The following is a 24,016-nucleotide window of genomic DNA, read 5'->3' as shown; positions in this document are numbered from 1 at the left end:
CTTTTTCTGAATATTGACCAAATAATATTGATGGGAGTTGACAAGCTGCTGACAGAGTTGACAAGCTGCTGACAGAGTTGACAACAGACACTCAAAACAGATATATTTTTTCTTCTCTAAAACTACCATTTCAAATCAAATATTTGTAAAATATGGAAAATGATTCATTTGAAAGTCCCCAATAAAAACAGAACCATTCTATCAGAATTTTCAGCACTCTGGCGGAGTTGATTTTTATGGAGTTGACAAAAATATAAATTTTCTTCTTTCAAGTGGTATGTATACACAGCAGCAATTTTGTTTTTCCTCAGTTGCTTTACGACTCTAAAACCTAATTGAATGTAACATATTTGAACCAAAATTCCTATCTTTTAGGAATCACAGTTTTGAGATAAATATTATTTAAAGTCACAGAGGGCTATTGCATAAGATAATTGTTCAGTTAGTATCCATTATTGTCCCTTGTTAGAAGTTGAAACACTTTTTTAAAAACGTTTTAAATTGGGATACTTTGCTCTGGACAAGGACATTTCCAGGTATAGAGCCGACATGGAAATGAATAATTTTGAAAGCATTTAGAAAATTCCCAAAACAAATATTTTCCCTTATAAAATTGCCCTAAATCTAAATGTATTTTTAATATTTTTTCTTTTACCCATTTTTCCAATTAGTAGTTTCAGTATAGTTCCATTGCTGCAACTGCCCTATGGACTTGGGAGAGGCGAAGGTCAAGAGACATGCGACCTCCGAAACACGACCCTGTCAAGCCACACTACTTCTTGACACACTGCTCCCTTACCCGGAAGCCAGCTGCAACAATGTGTCAGAGGAAACACTGTCTAGCTGGCGACCTAAGTCAGCTTGCAGGTGCCCAGCCCGCCACAAGGAATCGCTAGAGCACGATGGGACAAGGACATTCCAGCCAAACCCTCCCCTAACCCGAACAACGTTGGCCCAATTTTGCACCGCCTCATGGGTCTCTCGGTCACGACCGACTGTGACACAGCCTGGGATCGAACCTGGGTCTGTAGTGACACCTCATGCACTGCGAAGCAGTGCATATTAGACCGCTGCGCCACTCGGAAGGCCCTGAATGTACATTTTAAGCTGAAATAAAATAAATAAAATAAAATACATTTAATTACAAAAGTTTTCTTTCAAAAATCTCTGAGCAAATTTTCTGCTATTCTACAAATGTTTTACATTTTATTTAACCTTTATTTAACTAGGCAAGTCAGTTAAGAACAAAAAGACTACAGACGCTTGAGGCGTGTAGTGACGCCTCAAGCACTGAGATGCAGTGCCTTAGACCGCTGCGCCACTCGCTGCGACACATTTTGCCATGAGGCTGAGAGAAAATAAAAAATATAAAAAATCCTGTAATTTTAAACATTTCATAGCTCATGAGCTGATCACATTATATCTGGGAGGCCGACCTCTGGGGTGGGGTTGGGGGCCCCCAAAAGCTTGCGGGACCCCCTGCCTTGCGGAAGATGCAGGAGTGTGTGCTACACCAGTGCAGACACCCTTGCACCAGCAAGTCCCCAAACACAAGACGCTACCTAAAATGCTTTCCAACTCTCTCTCCCACTTGCTCTCCTCTCTCTCTCCCACTCTCTCTCCTCTCTCACTCTCCCTCTCGCCAATCTCATCCACCCCTTTCCATTTATTTTCTAGGAAAAAAGTGAATTAGCAGCCAATAAAAAAAGAAAATTGGGGTTACAATAAGATTGATGCCATGGCACGAATTAGATGAAGTCATTGTAAAGAGCTATAATGACACAATGCAACACGAAGTCTGATCTTGATGCAATAGAAGTGACATATCAGGGTGAGATGCAGATTTTCATGGTTCACTGGGCTGGAGTGGCTAGTAGGGCGGTTTGTATTCATTTGCCTTAAGGAACAATGACATGCGCTGGAGAAAGAATCAGTCACCGAGCCAGCAACTGTAGCCAGTCTACTGAAGTGTGTGTTTGTGTGTGTGTGCGTGTGTGCATGCCTGTGCATGTGTGTCTGTGTGTGAGCTTGTGTGTTTGTGAGGCTACTGTATATCTGGATATAATGTCTCTAGTGCGTGCATATAACGTTCTGCCTGTGCTGCCTGTAGATACAGCATGCTGCTTGGAGATAGAACATGCTGCCTGCCTATATTTACATTTACATTTAAGTCATTTAGCAGACGCTCTTATCCAGAGCGACTTTCAAATTGGTGCATTCACCTTATTACATCCAGTGGAACAGCCACTTTACAATAGTGCATCTAAATCTTTTAAGGGGGGGGGGGGATGAGAAGGATTACTTTATCCTATCCTAGGTATTCCTTAAAGAGGTGGGGTTTCAGGTGTCTCCGGAAGGTGGTGATTGACTCCGCTGTCCTGGCGTCGTGAGGGAGTTTGTTCCACCATTGGGGAGCCAGAGCAGCGAACAGTTTTGACTGGGCTGAGCGGGAACTGTACTTCCTCAGTGGTAGGGAGGTGAGCAGGCCTGAGGTGGATGAACGCAGTGCCCTTGTTTGGGTGTAGGGCCTGATCAGAGCCTGGAGGTACTGAGGTGCCGTTCCCCTCAGAGCTCCGTAGGCAAGCACCATGGTCTTGTAGCGGATGCGAGCTTCAACTGGAAGCCAGTGGAGAGAGCGGAGGAGCGGGGTGACGTGAGAGAACTTGGGAAGGTTGAACACCAGACGGGCTGCGGCGTTCTGGATGAGTTGTAGGGGTTTAATGGCACAGGCAGGGAGCCCAGCCAACAGTGAGTTACAGTAATCCAGACGGGAGATGACAAGTGCCTGGATTAGGACCTGCGCCGCTTCCTGTGTGAGGCAGGGTCGTACTCTGCGGATGTTGTAGAGCATGAACCTACAGGAACGGGCCACCGCCTTGATGTTAGTTGAGAACGATAGGGTGTTGTCCAGGATCACGCCAAGGTTCTTAGCGCTCTGGGAGGAGGACACAATGGAGTTGTCAACCGTGATGGCGAGATCATGGAACGGGCAGTCCTTCCCCGGGAGGAAGAGCAGCTCCGTCTTCCCGAGGTTCAGCTTGAGGTGGTGATCCGTCATCCACACTGATATGTCTGCCAGACATGCAGAGATGCGATTCGCCACCTGGTCATCAGAAGGGGGAAAGGAGAAGATTAATTGTGTGTCGTCTGCATAGCAATGATAGGAGAGACCATGTGAGGTTATGACAGAGCCAAGTGACTTGGTGTATAGCGAGAATAGGAGAGGGCCTAGAACAGAGCCCTGGGGGACACCAGTGGTGAGAGCGCGTGGTGAGGAGACAGATTCTCGCCACGCCACCTGGTAGGAGCGACCTGTCAGGTAGGACGCAATCCAAGCGTGGGCCGCGCCGGAGATGCCCAACTCGGAGAGGGCGGAGAGGAGGATCTGATGGTTCACAGTATCGAAGGCAGCCGATAGGTCTAGAAGGATGAGAGCAGAGGAGAGAGAGTTAGCTTTAGCGATGCGGAGCGCCTCCGTGATACAGAGAAGTGCAGTCTCAGTTGAATGACTAGTCTTGAAACCTGACTGATTTGGATAAAGAAGGTCATTCTGAGAGAGATAGCGGGAGAGCTGGCCAAGGACGGCACGTTCAAGAGTTTTGGAGAGAAAAGAAAGAAGGGATACTGGTCTGTAGTTGTTGACATCGGAGGGATCGAGTGTAGGTTTTTTCAGAAGGGGTGCAACTCTCGCTCTCTTGAAGACGGAAGGGACGTAGCCAGCGGTCAGGGATGAGTTGATGAGCGAGGTGAGGTAAGGGAGAAGGTCTCCGGAAATGGTCTGAAGAAGAGAGGAGGGGATAGGGTCGAGCGGGCAGGTTGTTGGGCGGCCGGCCGTCACAAGACGCGAGATTTCATCTGGAGAGAGAGGGGAGAAAGAGGTCAGAGCACAGGGTAGGGCAGTGTGAGCAGAACCAGCGGTGTCGTTTGACTTAGCAAACGAGGATCGGATGTCGTCGACCTTCTTTTCAAAGTGGCTTTTACAACATGATGCCTGTAGGTTGAACATGCTGTCTGTATAAACAACATGCTGCCTGGTGATTTATCATGCAGCCTGTAGATCAACGTTCTACCTGTAGATACAACATGATGCCTGCAGATGTAACATGCTTCCTGCATATACAACATGCATCCTGTAGATATAACATGCTGCCTCTAGATATTAAATGCTGCCTGTAGATACAACATGCTGCCTGTAGATACAACATCCTGCTACAACAACCTGCCTGTTGATATAACAACCTGCCTCTAAATATAACATGCTGCCTGTAGATACAACGTGCTGCTACATCATGCTTCCTGTACATACAACATGCTGCCTGTAGATTCAACATGCTGCCTGTAGATACATGCTGCCTTTAGATACAACATGCTGCCTGTAGGTACACCATGCTGCCTGTAGATTCAACATCCTTCCTGTAGATATAAAATGCAGCCTGTAGATACAATATGCTGCCTGTAGATAATACATGCTACCTGTAGCTATATCATGCTGCATGTAGGTTAAACCTGCTGCCTGTAGATACAACATGCTGCCTTCAGATACAAAATGCTGCCTGTAGGTTGAACATGCAGCCTGTAGATACAACATGCTGTCTGTAATATAACATGTTGCCTGTAGATACAACATGCTGTCTGTAATATAACATGTTGCCTGTAGATACAACATGCTGCATGTAGGTACAATGTTCTGCCTGTAGCTGTTGCATGCTGTCTGCACATACAACATACTCCCTGTAGATACCACATGCTACCTGTAGATTTATCATGCTGCCTGTAGACATATAATGCAGCCTGTAGATACAACATGTTGCCTGTAGATACGACATGCTGCCTGTAGATACGACATGCTGCCTGTAGATACGACATGCTGCCTGTAGATACGACATACTGCCTGTAGATACGACATGCTGCCTGTAGATACAACATGTTGCCTGTAGATACCACATGCTGCCTGTAGATACGACATACTGCCTGTAGATACGACATGCTGCCTGTAGATACAACATGTTGCCTGTAGATACCACATGCTGCCTGTAGATACAACATGCTGCCTGTAGATACGACATGCTGCCTGTAGATACAACATGCTGCCTGTAGATACCACATGCTACCTGTAGATTTATCATGCTGCCTGTAGACATATAATGCAGCCTGTAGATACAACATGTTGCCTGTAGATACGACATGCTGCCTGTAGATACCACATGCTGCCTGTAGATACAACATGCTGCCTGTAGATATAACATGCTGCCTGTAGATACAACATGCTGCTACAGCATTCTGCTTGTAGATATAACATGCTGTCTGTAATATAACATGTTGCCTGTAGATACAACATGCTGCATGTAGGTACAATGTTCTGCCTGTAGCTGTTGCATGCTGTCTGCACATACAACATGCTCCCTGTAGATACCACATGATACCTGTAGATTTATCATGCTGCCTGTAGACATATAATGCAGCCTGTAGATACAACATGCTGCCTTCAGATACAACATACTGCCTGTAGATACCACATGCTGCCTGTAGATACGACATGCTGCCTGTAGATACGACATGCTGCCTGTAGATACGACATGCTGCCTGTAGATACAACATGCTGCCTGTAGATACCACATGCTGCCTGTAGATACCACATGCTGCCTGTAGATACAACATGCTGCCTGTAGATACCACATGCTGCCTTCAGATACAACATACTGCCTGTAGATACCACATGCTGCCTGTAGGGTAAACATGTTGCCTGTAGATATAACATGCTGCCTGTAGGGTAAACATGTTGCCTGTAGATATAACATGCTGCCTGTAGATATAACATGCTGCCTGTAGATACGACATGCTGCCTGTAGATACAACATGTTGCCTGTAGATACCACATGCTGCCTGTAGATACGACATGCTGCCTGTAGATACGACATGCTGCCTGTAGATACGACATGCTGCCTGTAGATACAACATACTGCCTGTAGATACCACATGCTGCCTGTAGATACGACATGCTGCCTTCAGATACAACATACTGCCTGTAGATACGACATGCTGCCTGTAGATACGACATGCTGCCTGTAGATACGACATGCTGCCTGTAGATACAACATACTGCCTGTAGATACCACATGCTGCCTGTAGATACGACATGCTGCCTTCAGATACAACATACTGCCTGTAGATACAACATGCTGCCTGTAGATACAACATACTGCCTGTAGATACAACATGCTGCCTGTAGATACGACATGCTGCCTGTAGATACAACATGTTGCCTGTAGATACCACATGCTGCCTGTAGATACGACATGCTGCCTGTAGATACGACATGCTGCCTGTAGATACCACATGCTGCCTGTAGATACCACATGCTGCCTTCAGATACAACATACTGCCTGTAGGGTAAACATGTTGCCTGTAGATATAACATGCTGCCTGTAGATATAACATGCTGCCTGTAGATACGACATGCTGCCTGTAGATACAACATGTTGCCTGTAGATACCACATGCTGCCTGTAGATACGACATGCTGCCTGTAGATACGACATGCTGCCTGTAGATACGACATGCTGCCTTCAGATACAACATACTGCCTGTAGATACGACATGCTGCCTGTAGATACCACATGCTGCCTGTAGATACAACATGCTGCCTGTAGATACCACATGCTGCCTTCAGATACAACATACTGCCTGTAGATACAACATACTGCCTGTAGATACCACATGCTGCCTGTAGATACAACATGCTGCCTGTAGATATAACATGCTGCCTGTAGATACGACATGCTGCCTGTAGATACGACATGCTGCCTGTAGATACGACATGCTGCCTGTAGATACAACATGCTGCCTGTAGATACAACATGTTGCCTGTAGATACGACATGCTGCCTGTAGATACAACATGCTGCCTGTAGATACGACATGCTGCCTGTAGATACGACATGCTGCCTGTAGATACAACATGCTGCCTGTAGATACGACATGCTGCCTGTAGATACGACATGCTGCCTGTAGATACAACATGCTGCCTGTAGATACCACATGCTGCCTGTAGATACCACATGCTGCCTTCAGATACAACATACTGCCTGTAGATACAACATGCTGCCTGTAGATACCACATACTGCCTGTAGATACCACATGCTGCCTGTAGATACCACATGCTGCCTGTAGATATAACATGCTGCCTGTAGATATAACATGCTGCCTGTAGATACGACATGCTGCCTGTAGATACGACATGCTGCCTGTAGATACGACATGCTGCCTTCAGATACAACATACTGCCTGTAGATACAACATGCTGCCTGTAGATACCACATGCTGCCTGTAGATACCACATGCTGCCTGTAGATACCACATGCTGCCTGTAGATACCACATGCTGCCTGTAGATACCACATGCTGCCTGTAGATACCACATGCTGCCTGTAGATACCACATGCTGCCTGTAGATACCACATGCTGCCTGTAGATACCACATGCTGCCTTCAGATACAACATACTGCCTGTAGATACAACATGCTGCCTGTAGATACCACATGCTGCCTGTAGATACCACATGCTGCCTGTAGATACGACATGCTGCCTGTAGATACGACATGCTGCCTGTAGATACGACATGCTGCCTGTAGATACCACATGCTGCCTTCAGATACAACATACTGCCTGTAGATACGACATGCTGCCTGTAGATACGACATGCTGCCTGTAGATACGACATGCTGCCTGTAGATACGACATGCTGCCTGTAGATACCACATGCTGCCTGTAGATACCACATGCTGCCTTCAGATACAACATACTGCCTGTAGATACAACATGCTGCCTGTAGATACCACATGCTGCCTGTAGATACCACATGCTGCCTGTAGATACCACATGCTGCCTGTAGATACCACATGCTGCCTGTAGATACGACATGCTGCCTTCAGATACAACATACTGCCTGTAGATACAACATGCTGCCTGTAGATACCACATGCTGCCTGTAGATACCACATGCTGCCTGTAGATACCACATGCTGCCTGTAGATACCACATGCTGCCTGTAGATACCACATGCTGCCTGTAGATACCACATGCTGCCTGTAGATACCACATGCTGCCTGTAGATACCACATGCTGCCTGTAGATACCACATGCTGCCTGTAGATACCACATGCTGCCTTCAGATACAACATACTGCCTGTAGATACAACATGCTGCCTGTAGATACCACATGCTGCCTGTAGATACCACATGCTGCCTGTAGATACGACATGCTGCCTGTAGATACGACATGCTGCCTGTAGATACGACATGCTGCCTGTAGATACCACATGCTGCCTTCAGATACAACATACTGCCTGTAGATACCACATGCTGCCTGTAGATACGACATGCTGCCTGTAGATACCACATGCTGCCTGTAGATACGACATGCTGCCTGTAGATACGACATGCTGCCTGTAGATACGACATGCTGCCTGTAGATACCACATGCTGCCTTCAGATTCAACATGCTGCCTGTAGATACCACATGCTGCCTGTAGATACGACATGCTGCCTGTAGATACGACATGCTGCCTGTAGATACGACATGCTGCCTGTAGATACAACATGCTGCCTGTAGATACGACATGCTGCCTGTAGATACGACATGCTGCCTGTAGATACAACATGCTGCCTGTAGATACCACATGCTGCCTGTAGATACCACATGCTGCCTGTAGATACCACATGCTGCCTGTAGATACCACATGCTGCCTGTAGATACCACATGCTGCCTGTAGATACCACATGCTGCCTGTAGATACCACATGCTGCCTGTAGATACCACATGCTGCCTGTAGATACGACATGCTGCCTTCAGATACAACATACTGCCTTCAGATACAACATACTGCCTTCAGATACAACATACTGCCTGTAGATACCACATGCTGCCTTCAGATACAACATACTGCCTGTAGATACGACATGCTGCCTGTAGATACAACATGCTGCCTGTAGATACGACATGCTGCCTGTAGATACCACATGCTGCCTGTAGATACCACATGCTGCCTGTAGATACCACATGCTGCCTGTAGATACGACATGCTGCCTGTAGATACGACATGCTGCCTGTAGATACGACATGCTGCCTGTAGATACCACATGCTGCCTTCAGATACAACATACTGCCTGTAGATATAACATGCTGCCTGTAGATACCACATGCTGCCTGTAGATACGACATGCTGCCTTCAGATACAACATACTGCCTGTAGATACAACATGCTGCCTGTAGATACCACATGCTGCCTGTAGATACCACATGCTGCCTGTAGATACGACATGCTGCCTGTAGATACGACATGCTGCCTGTAGATATAACATGCTGCCTGTAGATACGACATGCTGCCTGTAGATACGACATGCTGCCTGTAGATACGACATGCTGCCTGTAGATACGACATGCTGCCTGTAGATATAACATGCTGCCTGTAGATACGACATGCTGCCTGTAGATACCACATGCTGCCTTCAGATACAACATACTGCCTGTAGATACAACATGCTGCCTGTAGATACCACATGCTGCCTGTAGATACCACATGCTGCCTGTAGATACCACATGCTGCCTGTAGATACCACATGCTGCCTGTAGATACCACATGCTGCCTTCAGATACAACATACTGCCTGTAGATACAACATACTGCCTGTAGGGTAAACATGCTGCCTGTAGATATAACATGCTGCCTGTAGATACGACATGCTGCCTGTAGATACAACATGTTGCCTGTAGATACCACATGCTGCCTGTAGATACGACATGCTGCCTGTAGATACGACATGCTGCCTGTAGATACCACATGCTGCCTGTAGATACCACATGCTGCCTTCAGATACAACATACTGCCTGTAGATACAACATACTGCCTGTAGATACCACATGCTGCCTGTAGATACCACATGCTGCCTGTAGATACCACATGCTGCCTGTAGATACCACATGCTGCCTGTAGATACCACATACTGCCTGTAGATACGACATGCTGCCTGTAGATACGACATGCTGCCTGTAGATACGACATGCTGCCTGTAGATACGACATGCTGCCTGTAGATACCACATGCTGCCTGTAGATACCACATACTGCCTGTAGATACGACATGCTGCCTGTAGATACGACATGCTGCCTGTAGATACCACATGCTGCCTGTAGATACCACATGCTGCCTGTAGATACGACATGCTGCATCTTGATACAACATGCAACGTTCTACCTGTAGATACAACATGATGCCTGCAGATGTAACATGCTGCCTCTAGATATTAAATGCTGCCTGTAGATACAACATGCTGCCTTTAGATATATCTTGCTGTCTGTAGATATAACATGCTAACTGTGTATATAACATGCTTCCTGTATATATAACATTCTGCCTGTAGATATAACATGCTGCCTGTATATATAAAAATTAGCTATATATTTAACATGCTGCCTGAATATATAACATGATGCTTGTAGATACAACATGCTGCCTGTATATTTTCCGTGCTGCTGTATATATAACATGCTGCCTGTATATATAACATGCTTCCTGTAAATATAGCATGCTGCCTGTATATATAACATGCTGCCTGTATATATAACATGCTGCCTGTATATACAACGTGATGCCTGTTGATACAATGTTCTGCCTGTAGATACAAATTGCTGGCTGTAGATACAACATGCTGCATGTTGTTGCAATGTTCTGCCTGTATATATAACATGCTGCCTGTAGATACAACGTTCTGCCTCTTGATATAACATGCTGCTTGTAGATCCAACATGCTGCCTGTAGATATAATATGCTGCCTGTAGATACAACATGTTGCTTGTCGATACAACATGCTGCCTGTTGAATAACTTGTCATTCTCAGTAGTAATTCTCAGTGGTAGTTCTCAGTAGTAGTTCTCAGTAGTTGTTCTCAGTAGTAGTTCTCAGTAGTAATTCTTAGTAGTAATTCTCAATAGTAGTTCTCAGTAGTTGTTCTCAGTGGTAGTTCTCTGTAGTAATTCTCAGTGGTAGTTCTCAGTAGTAGTTCTCAGTAGTAGTTCCCAGTAGTAGTTATCATTAGTTGTTCTCGGTAGTAACTCTCGGTTGTAGTTCTCAGTAGTAGTTCTTAGTAGAAATTCTCAGTAGTAATTATTTGTGCTAAAGTGTTTTCTTTAGTATGGAGCCTTATCTTGATCAATAAATAACCAACCAGACCTCTGTGTGTGTGTGTGCGTGCAGGTGTGTGTGTGTGTGTGTGTGTGTGTGTGTGTGTGTGTGTGTGTGTGTGTGTGTGTGTGTGTGTGTGTGTGTGTGTGTGTGTGTGTGTGTGTGTGTGTGTGTGTGTGTGTGTGTGTGTGTGTGTGTGTGTGTGTGTGTGTGTGTGTGTGACGGAGAGAATGAGAGAAGGAGGTCTTAGAGAGACACTGGTTCTTGTCTGTAGTATTTCAACTTGATTGGCAGATGAAGTGTGTCTGTGTGTGTGCGTGCATGTGCGTCTTTGGAGCAAGTAAGTGAATTCTGGTTTGGCCAGCAGAACAATGGGCACTTAGGCCTTATCAATTCCCCTTTAATACTATCACAGCATCTGCCAATCAAACTAAAACACATACACACACACACACACAGTGCATAACAATGTGAGGTGGGGTATGGGCATTGGGTACGGGAACACATCTGCCAGCTCCTGAGCAGTTGAGCTCTTACTGCTGCTCTATATAGCTGTCCTCCTGTTTAGGCGAGTCACACCCAACAACACTGTCAACAACATAACCGAGAGCGCAGGTGTGTGTGCATGTGAGAAATAGAGGCAGAACATCCATAGCTTTGATGTTTGATTGATATTTGATTACATAAGTGTTTGATTGAATTTGCCTGTCTATTCTTGTGTTTGGGTTTTTTGGTTGTGTGCGTTGGAGTGTTAATGTGGGTGTGATAATACTGTCTATATAAATGTGTCTGACTCGGCATGTCACTTGTTGTATCTCCTTCATGTGGTTATGTCATTCATTTTAGTCTGCTCTTTACTTCAGCCTGTCTATAGGGTTGGGAGGTTCAGCCTGGTCCGTAGGGTTGGGAGGTTCAGCCTGGTCCGTAGGGTTGGGAGGTTCAACCTGGTCCGTAGGGTTGGAAGGTTCAACCTGGTCCGTAGGGTTGGGAGGTTCAACCTGGTCCGTAGGGTTGGGAGGTTCAACCTGGTCCGTAGGGTTGGAAGGTTCAAACTGGTCCGTAGGGTTGGGAGGTTCAACCTGGTCCGTAGGGTTGGGAGATTCAGCCTGGTCCGTAGGGTTGGGAGGTTCAACCTGGTCCATAGGGTTGGAGGTTCAACCTGGTCCATAGGGTGGGAGGTTCAACCTGGTCCGTAGGGTTGGAAGGTTCAACCTGGTCCATAGGGTGGGAGGTTCAACCTGGTCCGTAGGGTTGTAAGGTTCAACCTGGTCCGTAGGGTTGGGAGGTTCAGCCTGGTCCGTAGGGTTGGAAGGTTCAACCTGGTCCGTAGGGTTGGGAGGTTCAACCTGGTCCATAGGGTTGGAAGGTTCAACCTGGTCCGTAGGGTTGGGAGGTTCAACCTGGTCCATAGGGTTGGAAGGTTCAACCTGGTCCGTAGGGTTGGAAGGTTCAACCTGGTCCGTAGGGTTGGAAGGTTCAACCTGGTCCGTAGGGTTGGGAGGTTCAACCTGGTCCATAGGGTTGGAAGGTTCAGCCTGGTCCGTAGGGTTGGGAGGTTCAACCTGGTCCATAGGGTTGGGAGGTTCAGCCTGGTCCGTAGGGTTGGGAGGTTCAGCCTGGTCCGTAGGGTTGGGAGGTTCAGCCTGGTCCGTAGGGTTGGGAGGTTCAGCCTGGTCCGTAGGGTTGGGAGGTTCAGCCTGGTCCGTAGGGTTGGAAGGTTCAACCTGGTCCGTAGGGTTGGGAGGTTCAACCTGGTCCATAGGGTTGGAAGGTTCAGCCTGGTCCGTAGGGTTGGGAGGTTCAACCTGGTCCGTAGGGTTGGGAGGTTCAGCCTGGTCCGTAGGGTTGGGAGGTTCAGCCTGGTCCGTAGGGTTGGAAGGTTCAACCTGGTCCGTAGGGTTGGAAGGTTCAACCTGGTCCATAGGGTTGGGAGGTTGGAGACATAGTTGCAAGCAAATCATAACCGACTCCAACACGTACCTCAAATCTGCTTACACCTACTAATGTAAGGCCGTAGGTTATCCGCCGGTCTATTAATGCTGATGAATCAGCAGACAATGCGAGGTCAGTGCACAGAGACTCTTGTCTTTATTAATGCGGCAACATAAAAGTAGGGAAAACAATAAATGGGAAGATGGAATGGCGGCTCCTCCAAAGTCGACTATAATTTCAGGAAGAGTTCTTTGTTCCAAAAGCCTTGTTCTCTGTACAGTACCCAATTACATTACAGCCACACAATAACAGGAACACTGACTGCTATAATACAATTACAGTCCGATAATACATTAGCCACATTATCTTATGCTGGTGCTGCTACCAGCCTAATTTTTTATTTCTTTTTTTATTTCACCTTTATTTAACCAGGTAGGCAAGTTGAGAACAAGTTCTCATTTACAATTGCGACCTGGCCAAGATAAAGCAAAGCAGTTTGACAGATACAACGACACAGAGTTACACATGGAGTAAAACAAACATACAGTCAATAATACTGTATAAACAGGTCTAAGATACAATGTGAGCAAATGAGGTGAGAAGGGAGGTAAAGGCAAAAAAGGCCATGGTGGCAAAGTAAATACAATATAGCAAGTAAAACACTGCAATGGTAGTTTTGCAATGGAAGAATGTGCAAAGTAGAAATAAAAATAATGTGGTGCAAAGGAGCAAAATAAATAAATTAATTAAATACAGTTGGGAAAGAGGTAGTTGTTTGGGCTAAATTATAGGTGGGCTATGTACAGGTGCAGAAATCTGTGAGCTGCTCTGACAGTTGGTGCTTAAAGCTAGTGAGGGAGATAAGTGTTTCCAGTGAATGAAACACAACCTAGACCAATGAAGAGTGAGACTCACTGCCCATCTCCAGCTGATGTTCCAATAGAAACTGGTGCCTGGTGTCCATAAGGTTGCAGGTTTAAATCCCAGGTGGGCCTTCAGCATATGGACCCCAGAGCAGGGCACTTAACCTGAGTGCTTTGTGTTAGCCATTCAGCTGTGAAAAGAGAAGAAATGCAGCTGTGAATGAGTGATGTGAGATGTGATGTGATATGTGATATGTGATGTGATGTGAGCTGTGAGGAGGAGTAGAGGAGCTGCTGTGTGGATTAAAGGCCTGCTGCTCTGGAGAAAAGATGACTGTCAGATGGATGGATCCTTTTGACATGGATCTGAAGGGGCTTTAAAATGATCTTCCTTTGCTTGTTTTCTCTCTCGCCCTCCTTCTTGTGCCCCTCGTTTTCTCCTTCTTTTGAACTGTTCTTTAGAGGAGATATCATTCTAGACACACACACAGACATTGAGACAAGCACGTACACACATACACACATACACACACCCACACACATGCACAAATACTGGGTGTTCCTTTCCAAGGTGACCTCCGTATTACAATTAAGGCTAATAATAATGAAATTACTGTAACAGACAGCATCCCTCCCCCTCCCCCTACTGTCTCTCCTTTTTATTATATTTTATTTTCTTCTCTTTTTTCACGTGTTTCCCTTCTCTCTCTCTCTCTCTCTCTCTCTCTCTCTCTCTCTCTCTCTCTTTCGGCCAGACGGTTAGTCCTCCCTAGTCCTGGATCCAGAGCTCTCTGTCTCCGACCCAGCCCCAGAGGACTCCACGACACACGTAGGCACCATGACCCAGGAGGGGCAGGGACACCCCCAGACTGAACCCCCTACATCCCCAGACAGCCAAAGGGAGACGCCAGCCCACCCTGCAGATAAGCCAGCCACAAACCAAGGGCTGGAGGGGCAACGTCTGGAGGTGGAGGGGATAGAGGGGACCAATGAGATGGAAGGGGAGGAAAGTGTTACGGTACAAAGGGAAGTACACAGAGAAAGAGAAGGTGAGGAAAGTGGAAAGGGAGAGGGTGATGAGGTAGATGAGGGAGTGGAACAAGTGTGGCAGGGAGAAGGAGAGGTGCATGAAGAGAGAGAGAGTATGGCAGAGACAAGTGATGAAGAAGATGGAGTGGAGGATGAGAGGATAGATGCAGGGGATGGTCAGCCAGACAGAGAGCTAGAGAGAGAGGAGGAGAGGGAAGAAAGGGAGGAGGAGGTGGAGAAAGAGGGGGATAACATGAACACAGAGGCCACAGAGGAGTCAGAACCAGCCTGCGAGCCCGGCTGTGAGGAGGAAGAGGAGGAGGAGGGTGAGGAGGAGTTACCTCCACCACCACCACCCGAGGATCAGGAAGAAGACCAGGACCAGGACCAGGACTTACCAGACCCACCACGGTCTCTGGACATAGTCAGGTCAGTACAACAGATATGAGCAGTCCTTGACTAGTGTGGTCATGAGTGAATGTATATGTCGGGTCATTTATAGAACATCCTTCAACAGACTGAGATGAGTGTGTTAATGTGGAGGGTGAGTGTGTAGCTATTTCATTAAACGTTTTATTCCGATAATACTCTATGTTTCTATACAGGCTGGACAATGGAATAGGACCTGAGAATGGAATCAAAGGGCATGAAGAGGAGGATGACGAAGATGATGAAGATGAAAGAGAAGGAGGCGGCTTAGTGGATGTCATCCATGAACACCTGGACACGTTCAGCTCCACCTTCGAGTGTTCCGTAGAGCTGGCGGACACAGAGGTGGAGGAAGAGGAGGAGGAGGAAGGGGAGGGAAGGGAGAACCAGGACAGTTTCAGCTCTGTGTTTGAACGCATCGTGGAGCATGTTGTCGCCATAGAGGGGGAGGAAGAAGAAGATGAGGAAGACGGGGAGGGAGAGAGGGGGAAGAGCGTGATGGACAACAAGGACGGCTTCAGCTCGACGTTTGAGCGTATTGTTGAGTCTGCGCTTCTTCGCGGGGGGACGTGCTACAGTAGTCTAGACTCCCTGGATGTCCTGTCACTCACAGACGAGACAGACAGCTGTGTCAGCTTCGAGGCTCCGCTCACCCCCCTCATCCAGCAGAGGTCCTTTCTCCAGAGCCCTGAGCCTCTGGAGCTGGAACTAGCCACTGTCATGGAGCAGGAGGGAAGCGAGGCTGGACCCGAGGCCCAACGAGGAGAGCCTGAGGCTGGGGAGAGTGCTGCAGGCCGTGAGCTTGGATCTGGAGGAAGCCCACTGCGGACCACCATCACCGGGACCAGGTCGGAGTTTGTCCTGAGCCAGCCTGGCCGATGGGCCATCCCAAATGGGTTTCACATGAACACCCATGGGGGAGCGGAGGGTTCTGGAGCCAAACCCAACTCTATGAGGTAAGATGGCAAGGCAGGGGAAAAGGGGTGGGGAATTATGGTGGGTTGAGTGAGTTAGAGTTAGATTAATGGCTACGGTTAGAATTGAGCCGGGGTGTGGACTTGAAGCTAGGGTTAGCTTTAGGGTTACAGTTAGGGTTATGACTAGGATTAGGGATATGTTGAGTTGGTCAGTCGTAGGTTGTCACAGGTTGTGGCTGGTTGGCTATCGATTTAAGCAGAATTGATTTAGGTGAATCAAAGTGCAGTACTCAGATATCATTCAAGAAAAGTCTCTGGCCTATCCACTACTAAAGTATGTCTAGTGAAGCTCACATCCAGCAGGGGGCATGAGTGAGATGGCCAGGCCAGCTGAGGTTCATTAGCAGGGGGGTCTGGTCTGGTTGGTCTGGCTGGGTGTCTCAGTGGAGAGTCCCGTTCATACTGCCCCCCTCCCACTGGCTGTGCCTGGCTGTGCTTGTGCTACAAGTCCAAGGCTGCAGGAGATGGGGGTCTATGCATTGGATAATTTAGTTAGAGCTGAGAATATGAACATCACATTGAACCTACACAAAATACTGAATGTAATCAATTCCTAGAGCAGGGATGGAAAATTTCAGTCCTCGGGGGCCTGATTGGTGTCACAGTTTTGACCTAGCTCCAGCTAACACACTTGACTCCAATAATCACCTAATCATGATCTTCAGTTTAGAATGCCATTTGATTAATCAGCTGTGTTTGCTTAGGATGGAGAAAAAGTGTGCTACCAGTCAGGCCCTCGAGGAGTTGCCCACCCATGTCCTAGAGAAAGCATGCTAGCATCTAGTTTATATACATTGCAATACCTGTGTCAGAGTTTATGCCAAAAAACGTCAACCAGGTCCATTATCACATAGCTATGTTCTCCCATATAAGCGTAGGAATGTGAAACACATGGAAACATGAGACCTGGACATAGGTCAGGAGCCATTCTACTATCCCCACAGGACCACAGTCTCTGGGTCTAATGTTTCAAATCGTGTCAGATAGTCAGAAATCACTGCTGGGATAATGTTCTGCTGATCACTTGGTGTTCCACTTCTGAGTCAGTGTAGGATATCATGGAGCGAAGTGCCTCCTTTTAGAATGTGTGACACACAGAATTCTAAAGGCTGTGTGGTGAATTCTAGAACTGATGGCATTAGAGATCATTCTGAATTCCAGGATGGATTACAGAATGAGTGAAGCTGGCATGTGTTCCAACTCCAAAATACATTGGCTCTTCTCTGCACTAGGGACTTATACATGCTCAGTACATTTCTAATAGTTCTGATAGATGGCAGCTCTCTGTACTTCTGCAGATGTTATCGTTTAAGCGAGAGCCTGCTTCCTGCCCGTCAGCCACTGGCTGAATGAGACATTGTTTTGGCGGTGACATCACCGTCTTTGGCCTTCCTCTGCCCAGCGGGAGAGAGGGGAGAACACATGCTTCTAGATCATGCCAGGCTTACCAGCCACTTTTCAATCTGGAGTGGATACAGGTGTAGGGAAGTCAATTTGAGCGTAATGCATGAAAAAAAATGCTTTATAGATAAAATTCTTATCATATTTGGAGTCTCTATATGTGCTCATGCAGCTCTCTTTGAAGATGGGTAAAGTAGCAGGAATGATCTCTTTGTTTGCATCGTTCTGTCAAACAGAGGATGATGCACAACGTCTGTTCTCTTTTACAGTCAGATCTCTACTCTGGTGCTCCCTCTCTTTTTCCCTCCCATGTCCCATCCCATCTTCTCTCTCTTGTCTCTACCCCTCCTTCTCCTCCTCTCACTTCTCCCCTTCCCTTCCCTCCCCCTCCCCCTAATTTTCTCTACTCCTCCTTTTATCCTTAACTGCTGCCCTTCCTTCCCTCACTCTCTGTTTCCCACCTCTCCCAAACCCAGCTGGTAGCCACAATGCTAACATCTTTACTGAGAATATTGTGGGTAACTAGTCTTTATCTCAGCAGGAACCAGCAGCCGCAAAAAGGAAGAGAGGAAGAGCACTCATCGACCCAGTCAGTCAGCCACTCAGTCAGTTAACCAGTCAGTCAGCCACTCAGTCAGTTAACCAGTCAGTCAGTCAGCCACTCAGTCAGTTAACCAGTCAGTCAGTCAGCCACTCAGTCAGTTAACCAGTCAGTCAGTCAGCCACCCATTTAGTCAGCCAGTCAGTCAGTCAACCAGTCAGCCAGTTTGTCAGTCAGTCAGCCAGCCAGTTAGTCAGTCAGCCACCCAGTCAGTCAGTCAGTCACCCAATCAGTCAATCAGTTATCCAGTCAGCCAGTCAGCCAGTCAGTCAGTCAGCCACCCAATCAGTCAATCAGTTATCCAGTCAGTCAGTCAGTATATCACCCAGTCAGTCAGTTAGTAAGCTAGTCGGTCAGTCAGTCAGTCAGTTAGTAAGCTACTCAGTCAGTCAGTGGGTCTGGTTCCTTGTTACAGACAGCCTATCAGTCAATCTCCATGAGAACATTGAATTGGTTCTGGTTCTCTCTCTACAGCAGTGGACCAGTATAGTTGAAGCTTAACTATAATCCATATAGCTATATGGCTGTACTAAAGCCACATGAATAGGAGACCACCGACCTGAAATCCCCAGCCACTCCCAATATGAACATGAGGACACACATGTGGTCCTAGTATTACAGCTTAGAAAGCCAGCTGGTGCTACCTAGCTAGATCTGTTTCTGAATAGCTTTACGGTAGGTGTCCAGATCATTGCTGGCTGAATGATGTTTCTGTCAGAGAGAGATGCTAGGCAGGTGATGGAGTTGGATACGGTATTGTGCCCATTGATCAGGCTGTAAGACTGGGAATGCATCCCAAATGGAACCCTATTCCCTTTATAGTGGACTACTTTTGACCACAGTCCTATGGGCCCTAGTCAAAAGTAGTGCACTATAAAGGGAATAGTGTATCATTTGGGACAGCCTGGGCCTCTCTCCCCTGTGAGCAGGATACAGAGATGTGAGGCTGTAAACAGACAAGATGAAAGTCACAACCTCTATATCAGAGGAGCTGCCTCTCATTGAAGATTACTCTGCTTCATGTAATATGTGCTGCACAGACACACAGAGAGACGCAAGGATGCAAACACACACACACACACATGCACACAAACATACACATAGACACACAGACAAATGCAAGGATGCAAACACACACACACAAACACCAGAGAGACAGGCCCTGTCCTTGTGGGTGTCACTCTAAAACAGTCCTTCTCAAATAGTGGGGCGCGCCCCCCTGGGGGGGCTCAGAGCGATGCCAGAGGGGGCGCGTGTGACCCCGGGGAACATGCTTTTTTTTTGCCGCAGGGAGTAGGTTTTTTTTGCACCGAACAAGAGCACACAGCACAGAGCAGGAGATATGAAGCGCAGATAACAAACCCTTAAGAGACACCATGGAAAAATATTTAACAGGGATGGAAAGAAAGGCGGAGAGAGACGGAGATAATGAGACAAATGTAAGTCTCCCGAAAGCTAAGATGAGGAGATATGATGAAGCGTATGTAGCGCTTGGCATCACTGTGACTACGGTGGGAGACGAGGAGAGACCGGTATGTTTACTGTGTCTAAAAATGTTGGCAGCGGACAGCATGAAGCCAAATAAATGAAGGCGTAACTTAAAGACATTACACCCCAATCACGCTGATAAGCCGCTTGAGGATTTTCAGCGAAAACGTGCCAACAATAAACCAGCACTGTTAGCATCCTATAAGGTGGCGTACCAAATTGCTCAGTGCAACAACCCCCATAGCAGAGGAGCTGATACTGCCTGCAGCATTAGACCTGGTCTCTGTCCTGCTGGATGACGCAAGTGCTGCAAAATAAAAACTATCCCTCTGTCCAATGACCCTGTCGCCAGACGTATAAATGACATTGCTAACGATCTTAAAGAACAGCTGGTAGATAAACTCAAAGACAAACGTTTCGCCTTACAGTTCGATGAAGCAACTGACAGCAACAAAGACTGTTTGTTTATCGCTTATGTACGTTTTGACATGACAAACTCCCTGTGTGAGGATCTTTTTTGTAAATATGTCAGAGACAGAGCCACAGCTGAAGAGCTATTCAAAATGCTGGACTGCTTCCTGACTGAGAATGGGCTAAAGTGGGAGAACTGCATTGGTGTTTGCAGTGATGGTGCACAGACCATGGCAGGGATGAGAAAAGGACTTCGGGCACTCATCAAGAAGGCCTCACCTAATGCTGAGCGGACACACTGTGTTATACACAGAGAAGCACTGGCATCAAGGCACCTCTCCTCTGAATTAAGTGAGGTTATGACTGACATTGTAGGTGTAGTCAATTTTATAAAGACCAGACCACTAAAAACAAGAGTTTTCTCTGCTATCTGTGAGGAGATGGGAGCTGAACATCAAGCTGTGCTGTTTCACAGTGAAGCAAGGTGGCTGTCACGAGGAAAAGTCTTGTCCCGAGTTGTTGAGCTCAGAGAGCAGATAGGAATGTTTTAGGAGCAGGAGCACAAGTATGACCTCACAGAAACATTTTGTGATGAGAACTTCCTGGCAAAACTGGCCTACCTGAGTGACATATTTGGAAAGCTAAATGAACTAAATCTACAGCTTCAAGGAAAGATAAACACCTCCCTCAGGTCACAGACAAGATCAGCTCTTTCACTCGAAAGCTTGCAATGTGGGGCAGGCGACTTGATGAAGGAAATACTGATTAATCCGAGAACCTGCATGAACTTGTTGACACTACTGACTATGATGCCACCTCAGTGATTCCATACATTAAGGAGCATATTTCATCACTGATGGGATTCTTTAAAAAGTACTTCCCTGAAAACAGTTCCCAATATAACTGGGTGAGAGATCCTTTCAATGCACCAGTTTCAACTGGTTTCAGCTCTGCAGAGGAGGACCAGTTCCCAATATGACTGGGTGAGAGATCCTTTCAATGCACCAGCTCCAACTGGTTTCAGCTCTGCAGAGGAGGACCAGTTCCCAATATAACTGGGTGAGAGATCCTTTCAATGCACCAGCTCCAACTGGTTTCAGCTCTGCAGAGGAGGACCAGTTCCCAATATGACTGGGTGAGAGATCCTTTCAATGCACCAGCTCCAACTGGTTTCAGCTCTGCAGAGGAGGACCAGTTCATTGATATGACGTCTGACTCCATATTGAGACTGAGGTTGACATCACAGACACTGACTGAATTCTGGCTGAGTGTAGAGAGGCAGAATCCACTCTTAGGGCAGAGGGCCATGGGCATTATTCTTCCTTTTGCAACATCTTATCTTTGTGAGACTGTCTTCTCTGCTCTTGCTGCACTGAAGACCAAGTACAGATCCCAGCTAAACATTGAGAAGGAGCTGAGAGTTGCAGTATCATGCTTCAAACCCCGCTTCGAAAAGCTGTGCTCTGCAAAACGTGCTCATTGTAGCCATTAATCCTGACTTCCTCATTTAGACTTTTTTAAAAATCAGCACAAATTGTTTTATTCATTTTTTGTCACGACCTCCGCCGAAGTTGGTCCCTCTCCTTGTTCGGGTGGTGTTCGGCGGTCACTGGCTTTCTCGTCACCACCGATCCATGTTTCATTTTCATTTTGTTTTGTCTGTATTAATCACACCTCGTTTCAATCCCCATATCATGTTCCTTATTTAACCCTCTGGCATACATCTCTGTTCTGTCCATGATTGTTGGTGTCTTAGTGGTTGTTGTTGGTGTCTTAGTGGTTGTTGTAGGTGTTAGTTTGTATGCATTTTCCTATTTGGAATATTGCTTGAATTTTTGTGAGTAAACTCAGTTGTGTTGCTCAAACCTGTGTCCTGCGCCTGACTCCGCTACATCTCTGCACCCAATCACTAACATTTTTGTTTTATAGGTCAAAGTGTTTCATATATTGTGCTCCTGAGTTAATGTTGCTGATCAATTTGAATTTATTATTATTTATTGATTATATTTTATTTAATTTTTCAGGTCAAAAAATGTTTACAGCTTAAATAAGGATTGTTTTTATTTTTAAATAAACAGGCAAAATTATGCACTTTAGGTATTTTTTGTTAAAGACTAAAAAGCTTTGTTAATAAAGTTATTCTTTGTTGTAAGTTGATCTATATTCTTTTTTTGTTTTCTTTAATGTTAATAAGGATACAACGTTATGCAGAGGTGTAATTAAAACAATTTTATAGACAAATGTTACTATTTACAGTCGGGGGCACGAAATGTTTACTACTTCCTAGGCGGGGAGTAACAGAAAATAATTGAGAAGCACTGCTCTAAAGTAATAAAGCTCTTGGGAGAGTTCTTCTCTCTGCTGCTGAAATTCTCTTTTGATAATCCACTCATGTTCCAGCAGCAATATGCCATGAACACACACCCACACACGCTCACGCATACACATACACATACACACACACACCTTTTTTAGATTTAGTCTAGTCTTAGTCATTTTGACAACGATATCATTCACATCACAGTCTCATTTTTGTCATTTGAATAATGATTTAGTCTAGTTATTGGCAAAATTACAAAAACAGTGGGCCATTTTGATTTATTAGGATCCACATTAGCCGATGCCATTGGCAACAGCTAGTCTTACTGGGGTCCGACACACAACCAAAAAAAACAAACATTTAAAAACATTCACATGTAGTGTGTGTGTGTGTGCTTCTATCAGTTACACATACAGTACATACACACAAGGAGGTCACATGGGGGAGAGGCGTTGTGCAGTGGGGTGTTTTTGGAGTTCCATGCACTCATGGCTCTGTATAATACTGTATGTTTGCTTGAATTTGTTCTGGACCTGGGGACTGTGAAAAGACCCCTGGTGGCATGTATGGTGGGGTAAGTGTGTGTGTCAGAGATGTGTGTAAGTTGACTATGCAAACCATTTTTGAATTTTCAACACATTAGTGTTTCTTTTAATAACAAGAAGTGACACAGTCAGTCTTTCCTCAACTCTTATCCAAGAGAGACTGGCTTACATGGTATTCATATTATCCCTCTGATTACAATGAAGAGCAAGATGTTCCGTTCTGTTCTGGGCCAGCTGCAGCTTAACTAGGTCTTTCTTTGCAGCACTTGACCATATGACTGGATAATAATCAAGATAAGATCAAACTAGAGCCTGCAGGACTTGCTTTGTGGTGTCAAAAAAATCAGAGCATCTATTTATTATGGACAGACCTCTCCCCATCTTTACAACCACTGAAAATATGTTTTGACCATGGTAGTTTACAATCTAAGGTAACACCAAATATTTTAGTCTCCTCAACTTGTTTAACAGCCACACCATTCATTACCAGATTCAGCTGAGGTCTAGAACTTAGGGAATGATATGTACCAAATACAATGCTCTTAGTTTTAGAGATGTTCTGGACCAGTTTATTACTGGTCACCCATTCCAAAACAGACTGCAACTCTTTGTTAAGGGTTTCAGTAACTTCAAATTAGTGAAGTGCACCGTCTGGATGTTCCTTATTAATCACATTAGACCAAAAAATATTTTTTACATCATTCACATAAGAGTCACAGCAAAATATTTAGTATGATCTCTTATACACTATTTTAGGCCCATATTTAGGAACTTTAGCTTTCCTGGATATAGCCACTATACAGTACTGTGATCACTTTATCCAATGGGTATGGATAGAGCTTT

General features: G+C 46.0%; 1 protein-coding gene across 2 annotated transcripts in view; it reads left to right on the top strand.

The window, feature by feature from the left end:
• The window catches only part of LOC118374982 (PH and SEC7 domain-containing protein 2-like), a 72,194-nt gene that overhangs the window by 1,799 nt on the left and 46,379 nt on the right, over nt 1-24,016 (top strand). For both annotated transcript variants that reach the window (XM_052486816.1, XM_052486815.1), the window contains exons 2-3: nt 14,728-15,430; nt 15,607-16,386. In XM_052486816.1, coding sequence (XP_052342776.1) covers nt 14,811-15,430; nt 15,607-16,386 — 1,400 coding nt within the window. In that variant the 5' untranslated portion in view covers nt 14,728-14,810. The remainder of the gene's footprint in view (nt 1-14,727; nt 15,431-15,606; nt 16,387-24,016) is intronic.

Source organism: Oncorhynchus keta, chromosome 30 (genome assembly GCF_023373465.1).
Source record: "Oncorhynchus keta strain PuntledgeMale-10-30-2019 chromosome 30, Oket_V2, whole genome shotgun sequence".
NCBI lineage: Eukaryota > Metazoa > Chordata > Actinopteri > Salmoniformes > Salmonidae > Oncorhynchus > Oncorhynchus keta.
Note: the sequence above shows the minus strand (reverse complement) of the source record. Positions and strands in the feature narration are given on the sequence as shown.